Here is a 19576-nt window from a genome sequence, read left to right as displayed (position 1 = left end):
CTTAAAATTTTAAGTTATTATAAATTGCATATACCCACCATAGTCTTAGGTTTAAAAAGAGAACCTTTCCTTACCCACCATGATCCTAAAACAGGCTTGCTACAGGTCATAGTCACCAAATGAGTTCTTACAGATTCATAGGGAAACTAACAAATTTAATTTTCTCCTGCTTTTTCTCTAGTGCACAATTCCATTAGTTTCATTTGTCTACATTCGTGGGAATGCAGAGCCTATTGGCTAACTGAAAAAGATAATGCAGCCATTTAAAAGATAAAAGTAGTGAAATCCTCTCCCCCACCCCCAGCATCTTGGGCTAGGAGAAGAGTTAATGAAAAAATGCAAATGTTGAACTTTTGGTAATTTAGTTCTATTTCTTAAAATATACTTTGTGTTGGTTTCAATGTTTTATTGAGTAATAAAATTGGTTAACAGTATTCCCACATGGGGATTTGTTCACATTAGCACATAACAGAGACAGAAGAAGGGATTGGTTTATTCATATTCATGCTCTCCCCCTCTCCCCCCTTCCTCCATCCCTCCCTTTATCCCTCTTTTCTCTCCTCCCCTCCCTCCCTCTCTCTTATTTTTCATTTTATACCCTCTACTTCCCATTTTGTCTCTTTATAATCTCTTGAAATTACAATCTGAAAAAAAAGCAAAGATAAAAAGAAAACTATACCATGAAATAAATAAGATATTTCTTCCCATGAAAATCAAATCAGTTCCTCTTTCCAGATCCTAAAAAGCCTACTTAATTAGATTTTTGCCTATATCCTGCTAAATAGCTGTGATAGGTGAACTGTGTCTACACCTCAGACTCATTCACACTGTCTCTGTGTCCTCAGGCTGAGTGTTTCCCCTTCCTGTTGGACCCTTTTATTCCCGCAGGGAGAGGTTTTGTAACTGTCTATCCTTCCACTTTAGCAAGTTTGTCTATAAAGTTCAGTATTAAATAGATCAACCTACCAACCAGTGAATAATTATTTGATATATTTGATTTTTTAATTTGTTATCTGTCCCCGACCCTGAAATATAAATTCCATGGAGAAGAGATTTGATGTGTTATTTAACCCCATGTCTCAGCACCGAGCAGTAGTAGCTAGCACATATAAATACTGAGTTAATATTTGTGTGTATGTGGGCACGTGTGTGTGCGTGTCTCTGTGCATGAGAGAGAGAGGGATTGAGGATTATTAGCCATGTTTGTTTTGTTTTGGTCTTTGAAGCAAAAATAATTCACAGGGAGGACTTTTAAAGTTCATATTGCAGAATTCAGTGTTTTAAGAGTAGGCTAACCTCTTCACCATGTGTGAATAGATAAGAAGCTGTTATGTTTTTCTCTTCACCACTACTGCTAATATGTTTTAGTCTTGCCTTATAAACTATACTAGAACCTTCTTTAGATGCACGTGTATATTCTGTCTTTTGGGTGCATTCTTCACAGTGCTTAGCACAATTTCTGGCACCTGGTCGTTGTTTGTTAAATCTTGATTAATAGCAGATTTACCCAGTATACCTGCAAGGGCTATTGACTCATAAATGAAATGTGCAATCAGGAAATTAAATGTTACGGATTATATCATTTTCATATGATTTATGTAAATATTATAATTAAGTTCTTTTTGCAATATTAATTCCAGATATAATTCCATAAGCTGAAGGCATGTAAGAATGGCAGGATAGGTTCTACATATTTGAAGATGGGAAAAAGGCCCACTCTTTCAAAAATTCACAATTCCTCCAAATAAAAAGCAACACTTAAATATTTATCTCTAATGTTGGAAAGTGCTCTTTTGGTAGCACTGGGTTATGATGTGTTAGTAATTATTTACTCATCTTATCCCCTCTGCATACTTGATTCGCTAGAGCATCAATTTTTTCTGAAAACCAAGATGACTTGTTTTATTTGCCCTTGAATAGCAGAGATGCTGGAACACAACTGCTCCCTCTGTTGGGCTAACCGTCAGACAGCATCTGGGTTGCTCTCCAAGGCAGTAGCCTCTACTTAGGCTAACTCTGGACACAGACTGTGTAACCTTTCAATAATTCTTCCTCTCCCAAATAAGCAAATGCTGCTGGGGCCCTTTGCTGAAGTCAGTAGAGGAGAATCTATAGCTCCACAGATCAGCCAGAGGGAAGGTTTTCTAAGAGTAACAAATCTTTTCTGTTGCAACCTGCTTTTTCTAGAAGCTTTTTGTCATTCTGGCAGTAAACTGTTTTCCACTTGCTGCCTTAGCAACAAGACCTGAAGTCACTTTCCCCTCCAGTCTGCAGTTTGATTATAAGAGCACTAACACTGTACATAGAACTGGAAGAAAATACCATACTGGCAAGACCTGCAGACATTACCTGCTTCTGGGTCAGAGAATTATTTATGTACCTTCTTAGCATCTTGTTGAAAGCAAGAGTCGAATAGGAAGTCTTGGAAGCGAATCCAGATGTTACACAGTCACCAAGTCCCTAACAAATCCTGGAGCTAAGGTTATCGCTAGAGGACCACATCTGGCCACCTCAGAGAAAGAGCCAAAATGTTAAGGAGCCCTTCTTGCACACAGTCTCAGGCTAAAGCTAGCTTCCTCAAGAGTCTCTGTTTAACCCAAGAATATGAAGTTCACTTAGAGAATAAAACTTTGTTTACCAAAGAATAGAATTCTGATGGATTTAGACTTCAGTTGATCCTTTGAGAGCTCATTTAAGTATTTCTTACTGAATTCAATTTTATCTTGGAGTAGAACCCACTCAGTACAGACATGGGTGAACCTGTAACTAGAGGCAAAGGTTAAGGGTTAACTCTAACCTCAAGTAGGTTGTGGTCCACCAGAACTGAAGACTAGAGAATACAGAAGGATTTAAAGCAGGAACACACATGTTACTATTTCTCTGTACTTTCTCCTTTTTCTGTACTTCCCTTAGTATGTTAAGAATGTATCGTATGGGGGCGCCTGGGTGGCTCAGTGGGTTAAAGCCTCTGCCTTCGGCTCAGGTCATGATCCCAGGGTCCTGGGATCGAGCCCCGCGTGGGGCTCTCTGCTCTGTGGGGAGCCTGCTAACTCCTCTCTCTCTCTCTCTCTCTGCCTGCCTCTCTGCCTACTTGTGATCTCTGTCTGTCAAATAAATAAATAAAATCTTTAAAAAAAAAAAAAAAAGAATGTATCGTATGTGACTTAGAAATCAAATCTGGTAGCGTCCTGACAAGAAATGACAGAAAGATAGGTTAAGAATAGGAATCTGTACTTTTCCCAGAACAGGTGGGGAATGCTAATGACATCTTCAAAGCAAAATTCCTCTAAGTCACAGTATTTTGATGTCTCTCTTTTAGGAAATGCTAATGTATTTTTCTTAAGGAATTAAAACTACACACTAGGGTTTGCACAGAAAAGAAACTCTTGTTTGGGTGTGGGTATCTAGACCAAACATGGGCAAAAGATTTGTTTCTTGCTGCTTCATGTATAGGTGAGTCAGGTCGAGAACATTTTAAATAGACTTTTCTAGAGACCAGAAGCTTAAAGAAGGAAATAATACCAGAGAGCCGGATAAATAGGCAGTTAGAATGGAGTCTCCTTCAGTGGGCATATGGACACTACTGTGGTGCCTGAAGAGGAAGGACAGGCCCCTGCCTGTGTTCTTGAAGTCTGCCCTGTGGTGGTGGGGGTGGGGTGTTGCCTCCTCTTGGAGGCACCTTATTAACATCTATAGTTAGGAATAATCTTCCAGAGACAACTAGCATTCTCAAAGTCTGACCCAAGAAATTTTGTATCCCGTGACCTACTCCTTAAATTTCTGTTTAATCATATTGTCCTCTGCCAAGCACTGTATTAAACACTTTAAATTCTTATCTCATCTAAATATCTCATAAGGTTTGTGTTATTGACCTCATTTTGTAAAGAAGAAAACTGAGGTTCAAAAGGTTTAAGGCTTTTTTTTTTTTTTTACCTTTGGTCCAAAGTGGCAGAGCTAATTAAGTGACAGGGCTGGGCGACAAACCTGGTTCTGTTAGCACCTTAGCCCCTAAAGCACACTCTTCAAAACTCCGTCATGCCTTTCAATTTGAGAGTGCTATCCTTAGAGGTTTTAGGTTTCATTTCATTAAAGAAGACAGAATCTCTTTTCACCCACAATATTACAGCTCCTGGAAACTTCTGCCTTGAAACATCCTGTTGTGAACTGTGTGCGGGATCCGGTCTCCGTCAGTGACAAGAAGACAAGCAACACAGGGAAGGGAGGAGAATATTAGGAACAGACGGTTCCGCAAGGGCTCATGTGGACAGCATTCATCCTCCTCAGAAATGGCCAATCTGTTGCGTAGCTGCCTTCCTCAGTGCTGTTTAAGTTTTAATTATCTTCCAACTGTCTGAGCTGCTGTTGAGGATCAGAGAGAACAAAGGATAGCTGCTCTCTTCTTCAGCAGTGCCCCTCTCTGCACATTGATGAAGTCACTAGCTGCCACTGCCCTTATTATCAGGTTAAGTCAGAGTCTGACTGTGCTTTGGAGGGATGATGCTGAACGGAGAAAAAAAAAAAATTTTCATCCCAAACTCTCCACCTTATTCAAAATCTTTGGTGGCACAGAAAATGTGAAATCTACTCCTGTTTGGGTGTTATGACCCAGAAGCGAGTTTGGCTTTGTTTTTCACAAAAAAAAAAAAAAAAAAAAAAAACAAGTGAAAAAGAAAGGGAGGACCCTCCTCCGATCACCATCCCCATCATCTTGGATTTTCAGTAGCTCGGGTAATAAAAACTGCTCTTCTGCCTCAGGGATGCTCCATCATGAGCTCTCTGATGCAACCCAGCTCTTCATCAGGGCTGGAGTCCGTGCTCGCCCCCCTCCCTCTAGCCACTGCTCCCAGGTCCAGGCCTCTGTGTTCTCGGTGTAGAGTTCCAGGTTCCCCTTCTGGTCACTGAAGTTGGGGGATTCGTGGCAGCCTATTTTCTACTTGAAGGCTAGATCTTAGTGAAGGACAGAGTCCCATGTTAAACCACTCCTCGCTGGGAAAGAGGAGCATGGTGTCTTTCTTGTGATCCTGTTACCATTTTTTTAGAATGTGTATTTGAATAAGGACTTCATGCCATTTTTGTAAATTATGCTACAATTTTGTGGAGACTTAGAAAGTATTGTAGAACCAGAATAATTAAACGTGTTATGAGCATTTACGTGTAACGGCTAATCAAGAAGTGTAATGTACAGTGGCGAATTGCTAATTTGACCTCAGGATTATGCAGCAGAGATAACATTATCTTCGTTTATAGAGAACTTTTAATCTGGAGGCATCTCTCAGTGTCTTTCCAACTATATATATTATCTTGTTTGTTATCACAAGCACTATCATTAAGGCTGTAAAGTGTATTCCTGTATAATTTTCTGTTTTCAGTTTCTTATAATTGGGGGATGAAGGAGGGAAAGGTTGCATATTTTCTCCTATTTTTGATACGTGCACCACAGTTAAATTTGGGAAATGATTATTATCTAAAGTTGGAGAACCTGGTTCCATACGATGTTTTTTTACAAAAAGGAAGAAAGGGAGGGAGACGACATGACTGCATCCCCTTAAGTCATCCTGGACTGTTAACTTTAAGAACTGCCAATGGGGAAGGGCCCTATCAGTCACTTCCTGGCCCCTCTACCTTGAACAGTATTGGGAGAGCTGCCTCTCCTTTGGTGGAGACACGACCTAGGGAACAGGAGAATGATCTGATCAAATTCCCTAAACCACATTCCCTCAATTCCCTCCAAGGTTACAGACAGCAGTACTCACTGTCACCACCATGAGCAGTTGAAAATGCAATGCTGGTTGAGTTCCTGCGGGTTTAAGGAAATGGACAAAATTAGATTCAGGCCAGTGTACCAGGCTTAACACACCCCTTCCTTTCCAGAAAGTCTGTAGAGACTGTCACCGCCAATGGTAAAGAACAGCACAATTCCCGTTTCACACAGACCATTTAGAACTCATTTTTCTCGAACCCCACCTACCCATCCAAAGGCAGTAGCATCAGTACCTTCTGTCTGCCTTGAGGACTTGAGAGGACAGCTCAGGGCCAACCTCCTGCTTAACCAGAGGACTCTGATGAGCACAGCTGTCGCCCTGACTCTCCATACAGGAAGAATGGTGCCTCCCTGCAGGGGGCATGGGCACACTGAACAGCCAGCCCAGAGACAGCATTTCGATTGGTTATGAAGATGAGTGACCGGCTCGTGTCAAGGAGCAGATGGCTAAATGAGGTGTACCGGGAATGCCGTGAGATTCATGCTTGAAGGAACAGGAGGGAAAATAGCTCATGACATAAAAACCCCAAATATAGTCTCCTTAATGTGAATTTTTTTTAGATTGGCATTTACATTACACAGTTAACTTGGAGTGATGAGAAATGTAAGGGAATTACCGAATTAGTGAACAGCGATTAACTCAGAAGTAAAATTATATCATTGAAGTCGAAGGTTGTTTTACACAGCAGAGGAAGGATATTACTAAAACCTTGCCTGGTCTGTCATCTCCTAATTGAAATGTGTTCACTTAATATGCCCCATCCTTCAGAGCGCATAGCTCATAATTTGGTAGAGTGTTATCACTTAATCTAGTTATTTTCCCCAGTTCTTTCTTTGAATCCCAGTAAGACAGTGTGCGGCACATTCTCCAGCGATTTGTGTGACACTCAGAAGAATGAGTTTGTCTGTTCATTAACCTGTGAACTGTCAGGTCCCTCTGGAGAGGGAAAGGAACAAGTCACTCCAAGGTTAATGCTTGTTTGTCAGAGGTGAAGCCTCTAGGGAGACACACAGGGTGAACAGGCCGGGCTGCTCAAGACCTGCCCCGTGAAACTCTGCACTGTATGCAGACGCCAGAGCCGTGTGGCCGGGAGGGGGGCTGCAGAGCTGGCTGGGTCACCTCTGCAGATCACTTCCTCTGGTCAGGAGAAGGCCTCCCAGCAGTCAGGTTGAAGCGGGGAGGGGAGGCGGGGGGCTGGTGTACGTATATAGCAGGCACTTTCTACAAGGATTTAGGAGCAGCGTTGAAACAGAAAAAACTGTGAGTGGTTTTTAGTAGTTTCTGTGGATTTTTCTGTTTAACAGGATAGCAGTATTGATTTTATGCATTTGTCTCCAATGGGTGAAATCTTTCCTTGAGTTGGAGAACATCTGATTTGGCGAGTGTCCATGCACCATTCCTAACCACAAGGAGCGGACAGAAGCCGTGCTTCTCCAGTGTGAATGTCTCATGGACATATAATTATACTGACATTCAGGGCTTGAGCTTCCACAGTACCTGGTTTGATTTTCTAGGTAAATCAAATCTAAGTTCTGCTTAATTTTCCAGAAAGTGGTATCTCCCTAATTTTGCCATCCTGCTTCTAAGCTCAGTTGGAGCTAGCCCTAAGGAGCGAATAGAGGATCTGAAGTCAAGTTCACAGTTTTCTTTAGTCCATGCCCTGGAACACTGTATACTTGCACCATGTATCTCATTCTGTTGTCTTTGGATTGGTTGTGATGGAACCTCGTTTTCTTCAACAAATTTTCTTTTTACCCCCAGGTATATTCGAATAGTTGGAACTCACAACACAGTGAACAAGATTTTTCACATTGTGGCTTTTGAATGTATGTTTACAAACAAAACCTTCACTCTTGAGAAGGGGCTGATAGGTGAGTATTGCAATTATATATTTTTATATGTGCTAAGATATTTTGTCTTCATAAATTTTGCTAGCTCATTAACTTATCTTAACCCACCTCTTAATCAGCTTTGACTAAGAACTGGTTGATTTGAATGCTTTATGGCTGAGTGACATAGGGGAAGTCTTCAATTTTTAGAAGTAGCCAAAATAATAATTCTAGTGAACATAAAAGAGAAGACTGTAAATATTACACTAGGAGTTAAGAATTGAAAATGTCCTAGTGATACATTCAGATTTGCCACGTGTAGATGTGGAATGCTTATGATAGTCCAGCAAAGCCTTTTATACCAAAGGCTTTTCTATATTTAATGGTAGGTAAGATCAGGGAAGAAGTCTGTAGAATATTGATCCAGTGGTCATGCTTTCCAAGGCTACGGAGATATTTTGGCCTTTAATTGGATATGAATGGTGTGCTCTCCATGAGACTGTCTCCTTTTCATGGATACATCCGTCCATATTTGCACTGTTTAGCCAAGTTCGTCTCAAGAAAATGCCTGTCTGTAATTTAAACAAGACCAGAATAACGAATTGTCATTGTGAAAGTCAAGTTACCTTGTGGGAAATACCGTCTGATCTTTCAAAAGAGTAATTTTAATTTTGGCTTGGTTCTTATTTGGTTGTTTTCTGTTGTGTTATGTTCTTCTTTTAGGTAATATTTAGTATGGCAATGTGTGCAGTCCAGCCTAGGTCTTGACATTCTAGGTAGTGTGAGTGGCTTTTCCCACCCAGCTGTGCCCACGGTTTTTATACCTCTTGCAAAGATCCTAGTGTGACTGACTAGATCCCCCGAATCTGTCTTTACTGCAGCTTCTTTGGAAAGGGATTCTGCATGTTCAGGTGCCCCTGCCCTGGTACCTAAGACAGAATTCTTTGCCTTTACAAAGGGCTCTGCATCTCCTTTCCTTCCGAGGTCCCCTTCTTGCTGGGACACCTAACATGTTGACACATGTCCTTAAAACACGGTGATGACTAGAATGGGAAAGATGAGTGTAACTTGCAGATGTTTACTAATTCTTGGGATGGCCGTAAGTCTAAATGTCCCTAAGACCTGCTGTGTCCTAAATGTAATCCTTTACTTAGGGAAATTTGGAAGAGGAGTGTTAATCAACTGGCAGCAGTAACCATTATTCTAACGTATAGAGAAATGTTAGAGCTCAGCTAAAATAAATAATTGGGTTTTACCTTTGTTGTAGATATAACTTTTACCATCAAATATAAATGTTACTCATCGTTGTGACTTCAAAGTAATTTGAAAGTTAGCACTGCTGAAGCATTACCTGATATCATCAAGGCTTTTAATTCCATGGGCTGTGAGGAATTGTGGCGATAGATGGTTGCGGGAAGGACACATCCTTTCACCAACCACCTGTGCTCTGTTATAGACTGTGACCCCACAGCATATGTGATTGTGTAGTTAGGGGCGTCCTTACTGAGGAGGCTCTTAGGAGCCCAGCCACCCTCAGTCACCGCCCAGGTGCTGTTCGGCGACTCACGTCAGCCCAGTGCACTCCGTTCTGGAAGCTGCCGCACGGCGGGCACCATCTACTTCAGTCAGTGTCCCCAGGTTTGTGGACACTGTAATTATGCAAGAAATGGGTATGTTTGGCTTGAGAAGCCATTACAGGGTGAAACCCAGGATCGTCATAGTGAGGGATGCTGTTACTGGTCTGCATTTTTTGTCCAAAGTGAACTCGTCAGCATTATCAGAAGCCATGATGGTCTCAGGCACGTCAGGGGATGAAAGAAGATTGCAGTGCTGCAGGAAGCGTGTTCGTTTTTCTGGTCAAACACTTTTCTTCGAGCCCTGTTCTAGGAGCTCCCAGGTTTGACTGCAAAGAGCACTGCAGTCATCTGCCTGTCATTGTCCCTCAACTGAATGGTAGCAGTGGGGCAGGCCGGCAGGCATGTACGTGCACTTGTTGGTAGATGGCCTGCAGGGGGATCCCCTCTGGCCCTCCTCCTACCATCTTCGCAGCTCAAAGCTGTCCCCACTCTGGGCAGACAGGGAGGTGGCATGAGTCGTGGAGGAACACAAGGGGATTTCATTATCCTCTGTCTGACATGGCAGCTCTGCTTATTTTCAAGGGGTATTTGAAATAGGAGTGGCCAGCTTTCCATATTGATGGTCTCAGATGCATTTTGGCTTCACACAGGCCTCAGCCAGCCACCCTACAGGGACCTCCAAGAAAGGAATGGTCCTCTAATTGGGGGCACCGTGTACATCAGAATCACCTGGAGTCACCTTTAAATTGGAGTACTTAACTCCTTCCTGCATCTTGTGAAATATGCACTCCTTCCTTGAGAAGCATTGATAGACACTCAGGTCTTCAGGGGGACAAAAAGTAAAATAATGTCATCATGAGTAACTAGTAAGGTATCAACCCAACTTTTACATTTTAAGATTCAGAACATCTCTCTTTCACAGCTCCCACTCTTTGTTCAGAGTTCAGGCTACTCTCATTAGAGCAGTACTCTTCTTTGAGGCCTCAAAATTACTTTAAAAATACTTGCGTTGGTTTGTTCTTTTTAAAAATAGTTTATTTATTTATTTGAGAGAGAGACAGAGAGTATGAGAGAAGAGAAGGTCAGAGAGAGAAGCAGACTCCCAGTGGAGCTGGGAGTCAGATGTGGACTCGATCCCAGGACCCCAGGATCATGACCTGAGCCAAAGGCAGTTGCTTAACCAATTGAGCCACACAGGCGCCCTGGTTTGTTTTTGGTTTTGTTTTTGTTTTTTAAAGATTTTTTTTATTTATTTATTTGACAGACAGGGATCACAAGGAGGCAGAGAGACAGGCAGAGAGAGAGGCAGAGAGGAGGAAGCAGGCTCCCTGCTGAGCAGAGAGCCTGACGTGGGGCTCGATCCCAGGACCCTGAGATCATGACCTGAGCTGAAGGCAGAGGCTTTAACCCACTGAGCCACCCAGGCGCCCCTTGTTTTTGTTTTTAATGAGATTTTAAATGTTATTTAAAATAACAGGTATGTTATTACTGACAACATATAATGATGCCAGGAAAAAATAGGCTTTGTAAGATTTTAGTCTTGTTTCCCACCAAAGGGTTTCTTTCCCACTTCTGTCGACAGCATGTCATTCTTCACACATCTTTACTTGTACAGGTTCGTGGGGGAGCCTTGGAACCCTGTGGGTTCATCTGTCCCTGGGGACGGGCTCCCCACCCCCAACCCATGACCACACTGACCAGATCTGGGTGTAAGGCTCTCCCCACAGCGCTTCTCTCACCTCACCTGCTGCTGCCACCACAGCCTCTTCTCGCTGGGCGGCTGCTTGTGGGTCATGTTGGGCTGTGTTCTCACCTGGGAGAGCCAGCCTGTGCTGACCGTCTCCCCGTTGTTGGGAGGCATTTATAGGAGTCCCTAACCTGCCTTACCAGTGGGCATGGAAGGAGTACTTAGAATAGATATGACCGCGTTTTATAAACTTTCAATCTCCCACAAAACTCATTTGCTTTGCCTTGACACCCCCACTTGTGATATACACATGACATTTGCCAGGTCCTTGCAGTTTTTCAGAATAATTGACAATCTTTCCTTCATGTAATCTTGTATTTAAATTCACTTCTTTGAATACCCTATTATTCAGGTGTACGGAATAGTACCCACCACTCAACTTAAAGAATTGTTAACTCACAGACTACCTGTTTTATCTCTATGCTACCTACTTCTTTCCTATCAGGTTATTTTGACACCAATCCCCGATGATAATTTTATCATCTTACCCATAAATGTTTCAGTATGTATCTCTAAAAGGAAGACTCCCTTTTATAACCATAATGACAATATCATTATAATACCCCAAAATTAAACTATAATTTTTTATGGATATTAAATATCCAGTCAGGGGCGCCTGAGTGGCTCAGTCCTTTAAGCATCTGCCTTCGTCTCAGGTCATTATCTCAGGGTCCTGGGATTGAGCCCCGCCTTGGGCTCCCTGCTCAGTGGGGAACCTGCTTCTCCCTCTGCCTCTCCCTGCTGTTTGTGCTCTCTCACACAAACCTTCTCTCTCTCTCTCTCTCTTTCGCTCTGTCAAATAAATAAATTAAAATTAAATATTAAATAAATTAAATATCCAGTCAGTGTTCAGATGTCCCTAATTGGATCAAAGTCTGGAGTGAGTTTATGTGTTTGTGTATTTTTTTAAAGATTTTATTTATTCATTAGAGCACACAAGCAGAGGGAGAGGCAGAGGGAGAGGGAGAGGGAGAAGCAGGCTCCCCACTGAGCTGGGAGCCCCATGTGGGGCTCCATCCCAGGACCCTGAGATCATAACCTGAGGGCAGACGCCCAACCATTTGAGCCACCCAGGCACCCCAGTTTATGTGTTTCTACATGTTGTTTAAAACCAGAATTCAGATAAGGTCTGTATTGTTGATAAACAGTCATTATGGCTCTTAAATCTCTTTAAATCTGTAGGTTCCCTTTCCCGTGTCTATCTCTGTCTCTTTCTCTTTTTTTTTCCTTCTCTCTATTATTTGTTGAAGAAACTATTTGGTCTTTGTCCTGTAGAGTTTCTGACAGTCTAAATGTGGGAGATTAAATCCCCGTGATAACATTTAACATGTTTCTCTGTTGTAGTTTTTTGTAACTTGGTAGATGGATTCTGATTGAATCTGATTCAAGTTCTGGGTTTTTGTTTTGTTTTGTTTCATTTTTGTTTTTTGTGAAAATGCTCCATAGGTGGTAGTACATATATTTGTTAAGAAACACAGAAAATCTTTGGTTATCTTTCTCTTTTGGCTATTCCTATTCATTCAAATTATTTCCTAGATTCATTATTTCCATAATTTGAAATGGCAAAATCATTATTTTCGAATTGTATCATTCTTTACTTAGTAGCTTGAAAATCTCCTCAACACTCACTTGATAATACTGAGGTACAGTTTGCCAGGGAATAGAAGGATATATACCGTCTTCAAATAAAGAGGTGGTTACCCAGCATCCTCTGCAGGTGACCAGTGAGATTTTATTTGCGGGGACTGTTTGGAGAGAAAGGAAGATGAACATTTATCACTTTCAGTTTATGGGTCTAGACAAATTGAACACGTTTTGATCACTTGCAGTTATTATTATTGACATTCAAATTGTCCCCCTCTTCATACTGGTTCTTGAGTCCTTCTGACATGACCTACATAGTCATTAATACTCTTGATTTCTAACATGACACGACATTCCAGGTTCATTTTGTACTTTTCCTGCCCCGATCTGTTTTCAGCCATTTCTTCAAAAAGCCCTGGTTCCTTTCAGTGGGAAATGACATTTGGAAACCTCAGTGGAAGCACTTGCTACTGGGTTGGTCACTATTTCTGGGCCTTTCCGGCAGACGAAACTAAGAAATATGTGCACATTTATGTATTTATTTACTTATCATATATTTAACAGGTAAAATATATAATGAGTACAAGCTGATACTTCTTTTTTTTTTTTAAGATTTTTATTTATTTATTGGACAGAGAGAGAGATCATAAGTAGGCAGAGAGGCAGGCAGAGAGAGAGGAGGAAGCAGGCTCCCTGCTGAGCAGAGGGCCCAATCTGGGGCTCTATCCCAGCACCTTGGGATCTTGACCTGAGCCGAAGGCAGAGGCTTAACACACTGAGCCACCCAGGTGCCCCCAAGCTGATACTTCTAAATAAAATTCAGTACACAGAGTTTTGGTTTAGCCTTTGATCAGGCAGGTCCTTTTTCCTGTGCTAAAAATCTTGGTGACCAGTGATACAACACAATAATTCATTTGCTTTGTCCCCAGTACATACAATATAGTCTCAGAATTACAGTGTCAGTGCTACCATATGGTTACTGAAAATAGTTTAAGATTTCTGCAGTTATTTTGGGGGCCCTTAGGACATACCCTGCTAGAGACATATGTTAAAATTACTGTGTTCTAAAGTCATCTAAAATAATTTCTCTGTATGGTCATGCCAGTATGTCAGTATATAGTTGGATTCATTTACTCCATTTTGCTTTCAGTGTTTGGAGATTACCTTTACAGATTTTTTTGTTTTACAACTATGTAAAATATAGACATGATTCCAAAATCAAATCTACAGAAGAGCTTTATTTAGAGAAATCCACCTCTATTCCTCTCCCTTCTACTCCTATAGGTGATCTCTTTCCCCTTTAGTTTTTTGGATTAGCCTTCTATTTTAAATAATGAAAAATAAGTAAATACATACTGATGTTATGTTATGTTATATATATATATATAACTTCTGTTTTGTAACCTCCTCAATATTCTTGAATAATTGGTAGCATACTATATGCTTATACATACTTTCTTTCTTCACCTTGCCTTTTAGTACTTAACACTTCTCCTAAAGCTAGCTATCTAGAAAGATATTGTGCTTTCCTTTTTCTAGATCTGTGGTACTCATTAGAATAGATGTACTATAGTTTATTTACTCAACCACTTCTTTCTTGATGGGCCATTTGGGTTGTTTTCGGTCTTCTGCTCCTACAAATTGTAGTGTACAAATCTATTTTTCCTATTATCTCTTTGGTATAGATTCTTAGAAAGGGGATTACATGGTCAGAAGGTAAATGCGTGTGCGGTTTTGCAAGATGTTGCCAAATTCACCTTTGCAGGGATTATACCATTTTGAAATTCTCACTGGCAATATAGGGTAATGACTTTCCCCACAGCCTTGCCAGGGGAGCATATTGTCAAACTTCTGGATTTTTGCTAGTTTGATAGGTGAGAAATTGTATTTCATTGCAGTTTTAACTGCTTTTCTCTTAGGAGAGAAATTGAGCATCTTTTCATATGCTTAAGGGCCATTTCCATTTTTTTCTTTTTTAAATAGTTCTTCTCTTCTTATGAGTCTTGTAGATGAATAGAGAAGATGCTTTTAGTAAGACTTGGGGGAGCAGTAAACACTTTACATTGATATTAGAGTGTGGTATTTAGCATTACATGAGTCTGGTTTCCCTCCTTAAGGTCTCCTGGTTCTTCTGGAAAACATAAGCTCTCATAAGTCCCTCTCCATCCTTGTTCTTGACTCTACTGCAGCTTAAGAGATAGTAAGCTAGAGCATGGAGCTCTAGGCTCAAAATTCAAGGCTCCTTAACCCTTTTAAAAACCAAGAAGCTTCCATTAGCGGCTTTATGCCTTTAAGGGTTACCTCTATGTCTGCCCAGTAGGATCCACAAAGACTTGTGGCTTTTTTGGACTAGTTTCTTGTTAGTAATTGATGCAGGGCAACCAAAATAGGCAGCATGAGCATAGGAATTCTGCTGCCAATGCTCTGGGAACACTCACGACAGCCGCCCCCATGGAATTGTGCTGTCTGAAGGAAAGGCCGGAGCCTGGGTTCATCTGCCACCAGAAGCGGATAGAAAAGAAGTGTTTCCTTTCTTCTTCCCATCTTCCAGTCTCTCATGACTTTCTTCTACTGGTAGATCTTCACCAAAAACTAAGCTGGCAAGCTTGGGAGCTGTGGTGTTGGGAACTTTAGCTTCAGAGATACAGTGCAGGACGAAGGAGGGAACAGAGCTGAAAGCAAACACACAGACTGATGCAAAGACAGAAAGTTACAAAAGGGGCTTCAGACAGCAGGGAACTTACCCTCTGGCTCAGAGTCGCTGAGGAAGCACACTGGCCAGACAGAAATACATGGAGTGGAGAACAGCAGACCAAAGGCACAACAGAGTGGGGAAAGGTGAAATATTTAGTTGGGCTTAGATGGAATGAACATATTTCTTGCCTAGTCAGATGAGGCTTCGTGAAGAATGATATTTTGAGCTGGGCCTTGAAGAATTCAGTAAACTATACAGAGCATTACAAAAGTGCCAGTGTGCATGGCAACAAAAATGGCTGATACTTCGTACCCTCAGAAGAGCTGGAAGCAGGAAATGGAAATTGGTGGTCTGTAGTTGCTACTGTCATTTCTATAAGTTTTTTTGAATTTGTAGCAGTGTGTTTAGAATTCGGTAAAGTTCCCGGGGAAATAAACAGAAATCTGTGCTGTGAAGGGCTTTTGGCATCCCCTGAACTAAGGATATGACTTCTGTGCTTTGCAGCTGTGTTTAAAAAATAAGTGTCCTCTGGAGCAAAAACAGAGATTTGGGGGTGGGAGGGGTGGTTCACTAGGGGATGAAGGTGTTAAAATGTGGCGGAGAAATAAACTTGCTGGAGTGGCAGAGGAGCCCTAAAGGCCTTAATACAGATGGTTTCTTAAAATGACACTATTGAGTCTGGACTAGTCTAGACCAAGAGGCTATGCTTTTCCCAGCCTTTTTCTCTAACCGGATATTAAGGCTGGTTCTAATTGTCAGTGAAGCTTAACTTCTTTATCTACTGTAAATTACTTGGCATTAAGCAGACATTTATTAAGAGGCTGCCAAGTGTATCTTAGGCACTAGGGATTGAAAGATACAGAGGTGTAGTTTCTGCCTTGGAGCCCATATGAGCTAATGGAGGAGAAAGACACTTAAATAGAAGGTGACAACACAGTAATATAGGTCATCTGTTGGGAGATTGGAGCAGATGCTGTAGGAACACTGGAACGGAGGCACCTAAGCTGAGTTCAGGATGGTGTCAGGAAAGACCCCCAGTGGAGGCGATGAATGGGCCAGTCCTTGAGCAAAGGCAGAAGGTGGAGGGTCAGGGGAGAATCATAGCAAATGGGCAGCATGTGCAAAGGCCTGTTTATCTCTGACCTACTCCAGAAAAACAGTGCCCATTCCAGTGGACTACCTTGCATCTGGTGAGGGGGGTAAGGGGGGTTGGAGTAAGAGTGAAGTTAGCTGTGGTCTCTCTCTCTTCCTGAGGAGAAGGTTAGGCCCTATCTTCTTAGAGAATCTTAGAGTTTTAAAAAAATTCAGATAAAGTAAATGCCCCACAGTAACACAGACTATTAGATAGTTTGTTTACCTCCTACCCTAGGGGGCCTGTGTTCACCGACAGGAATGGGCTCCAGTTCTTATGTTGGGGGCAGGATGATTAGACTTGATCTTAGCCAAAAGGCCAAGAAGCAATGCAGGGATCATGAGCAAGCAACCTGCTCATCATGATTTAGGATTCTCAGTCTAGTATGTGGTCTTTTGTGTACATTTACGCTTCATTTTCCTTTATACCCGTTTGTTTGGGTTTTTTTGTTTGTTTGTTTTGTTTTGTTTCTGCTGGTGTTATTTCTGTTCTGGTTGTTTTGTTTGAGAATAAAAACACCCTGAAATATTTTATTGCTCCAATTTTATAGAATTCGTGTCTACATTTTATGGGATTGATTTTTTTTTTGGATCCTACTTATATATCCCTTTGTTATAACAGTGATGTAGTGGGTTTGTGTGTGTGTGTGTGTGTCCAAGTAGATGGAAATTTGCACAACAACTTGTTTTTAAATAGGACATCATGGAGCATATATCCAGTATTGCACAACAATATCTAACAAACCATAGTTCTGCCTCAGACTGGCATTATGAATAGCCACGTTGTAAGCAGGCAAGATGTTTCTCTGGCACTGACTATGAAGGATGTTCTGGTGGTTAAGGGGATATAAAGTCTATTTTTGTTTCTCTAGTCCCTAGCTTAGTACCCCAAGCCTCCACACCAAAACCTGGTAGGTGATTTTTTTATTTTAGTATTTTAAATAGAAAATACAAATATAGGCTGGTCCGCCCGAGACCCTCTGAGCACCAACCCTAGTACCCCGCACGGTCCCATTTCCGCTCCAACAAGATGAAAGAAACTATCATGAACCAGAAGAAACTCACCAAACTGCAAGCACAAGTGCGCATTGGTGGGAAAGGAACTGCTCGCCGAAAGAAGGTGGTTCATAGAAGAAGAAGAAGAAGGTGGTTTTGAGCCCAAGCCCCTTGGACACTGCAGCTCTTTTTAGTTTTTGCTTATACACAATTCATTCTTTGCAGCTTATTAAGCTGAAGAAGCCTGGGAATAAAGTTTGAAACAAGATTAATAAAGTTCTTTGCCGAGGAAAAAAAAAAAGAAAATACATATATATATATTCTTATTTCCACCCTTTTTATTAAAAATCATAGCACATATTCACACATTTTTTTCAATTAGTGTTTCTGAGTGATCTTCCCTTACCAGTACACATAGAGCTTTCTCATGCTTTTTATTTTTACATTTGTGCAGTATCCCATTGAATAAAGGTGCTGTAATTTATTTAAACAGTGCCCTTTGACGGACATTAGGTGTTTCCAATTTTTTACTATCAGTAACAATTCTGTAATGACCCGCATATACATAGTGAGATTTAATCAGAGGTGATTCCAATAGAGCCTAAAACAAACAAAAAACAAAAAATACCCACTATAATTCCCAGAGCCAGCTATATAATTTGCAGGGCAGAATGCAAAATGAAAACATGGAGCCCCTTGTTCAAAGAACAGGCAGAATGCCGTTAAAGATAGTTTTTTTTCTTTTCTCTTTCTATACATTACTCATTGTTCATCATATTAAGTGTACTCTTAATCTCCTTTATTTATTTCATTCATCCCTCTATCCTCCTCCCCTCTGGCAACTACTAGTTCTCTGTATATGTCTATTTACTGTCTCCCTTTTGTTCTTTGGTTCATTTGTTTTGTTTCTTAAATTCTACATATGAGTGAAATCATATGGTATTTGTCTTCCTCCATCTTATTTGATTAGCCTTATATCCTCTGGGTCCATCCGTGTTGTTGCATATGGCAAGATCTCATCCTTTTTGTGACTGAGCAGGAATAGCTGAACCGTTTGGTTTCTTGTGTCACAGAACTAGCCAGGTTCCTCCCCGCCATGCAGTGCGTGGTGGGGTAGTACTTCTTTTTTTTTTTTTAGATTTTATTTGTTTATTTGGGAGAGAGGGAGCATGAGTGGGGGTAGGGGAGGGGGCACAGAGGGGGCAAGAGAGAGAGAGAGAGAATCCCAAGCAGATTCCACACCAAGCACAAAGCCCTACTGATCCCAGGCCCTGAGATCATGACCCGAGCCAAAACCAAGAGTCTCACGCCCAGCTGACTGTGCCCAGGGTTGTACTTCTCACACTCCTTCTTCACATGGGCCTCAGTGACATTCTCTATGTTAAATTTCTCCAGTGCTCGAGTCACGTCTCCGCTGAGTCCTGTTGCATCTATCCAACACACTTGGGACTAAGGCCTTTCAGGATCATAGCCTTTCCATGGCCCAGGGTGACCAAGGAGCAGGGGGAAGCTGACCACAGCAGTCTCCTGGGGAAGGGACTGTGTCACTCCCACACAGAGGGGGGCCACCATGGCTACCTAAGCCATGACGCATCTAAGATCGCATGGTGTTTTTATTTGCTGTTTAATGTTATTTTAAGTAAAGAAAAATAAACTTTTAAATTAGTAGCATGAATTTTATCATTGTTTTATGCTGAATAATGGTGGTTTTAAATGCAGATATAAGAGCACTTAACTTATATATAAAATCACCAAAATTACACAGTTCACATGTGGTAGCTCATACGCGTATATGGATTTAGTTCTTACCAGAAAAGTGGAAATTCTGCACAAAACTAAGTTATTTTTCTTTCGCTTCTGAATTCACACAAAAATTTAATCCACAAAAACTCTCTACCCTTGGCTTACTCTGTAAGCTTCCTCAATAAGGAAGGACTAGGTGGAAAGGAGCTACAGGTTGCCTGATCTTTGCCTTTCTTTTTATGTTATTATTGTCAGCATGAATACCTGGCTATCATAAGGAAATAAGAGTGAAAAAACATACATTAGAGTTCCTTAGTCATTAGTCTTCTTGGAAGACTCTTACCTTCTTTCTACATTGGAGGCAAATTCTGGCTAGAAGGGGAAATGTGGCCTCTCCGGGCTGTCAGCAGCCTTGCTTACTCCGTTAAATTCTTGGCACCTGGGCGCCTGGGTGGCTCAGTGGGTTGGGCCGCTGCCTTCGGCTCAGGCCATGGTCCCAGGATCCTGGGATC

At 41.5% G+C, this 19576-nt stretch overlaps 1 protein-coding gene across 3 annotated transcripts in view; it reads left to right on the top strand.

The window, feature by feature from the left end:
- BTBD9 (BTB domain containing 9) overlaps positions 1–19576 on the top strand; it is a 416829-nt gene that overhangs the window by 270460 nt on the left and 126793 nt on the right. For all 3 annotated transcript variants that reach the window (XM_044250380.1, XM_044250388.1, XM_044250396.1), the window contains exon 7: positions 7524–7633. In XM_044250380.1, coding sequence (XP_044106315.1) covers positions 7524–7633 — 110 coding nt within the window. The remainder of the gene's footprint in view (positions 1–7523; positions 7634–19576) is intronic.

This window comes from Neovison vison, chromosome 1, assembly GCF_020171115.1.
Source record: "Neovison vison isolate M4711 chromosome 1, ASM_NN_V1, whole genome shotgun sequence".
NCBI lineage: Eukaryota > Metazoa > Chordata > Mammalia > Carnivora > Mustelidae > Neogale > Neogale vison.
The sequence above is the reverse complement of the archived record's forward strand: the minus strand, read 5'-3'. Positions and strand labels throughout refer to the sequence as shown.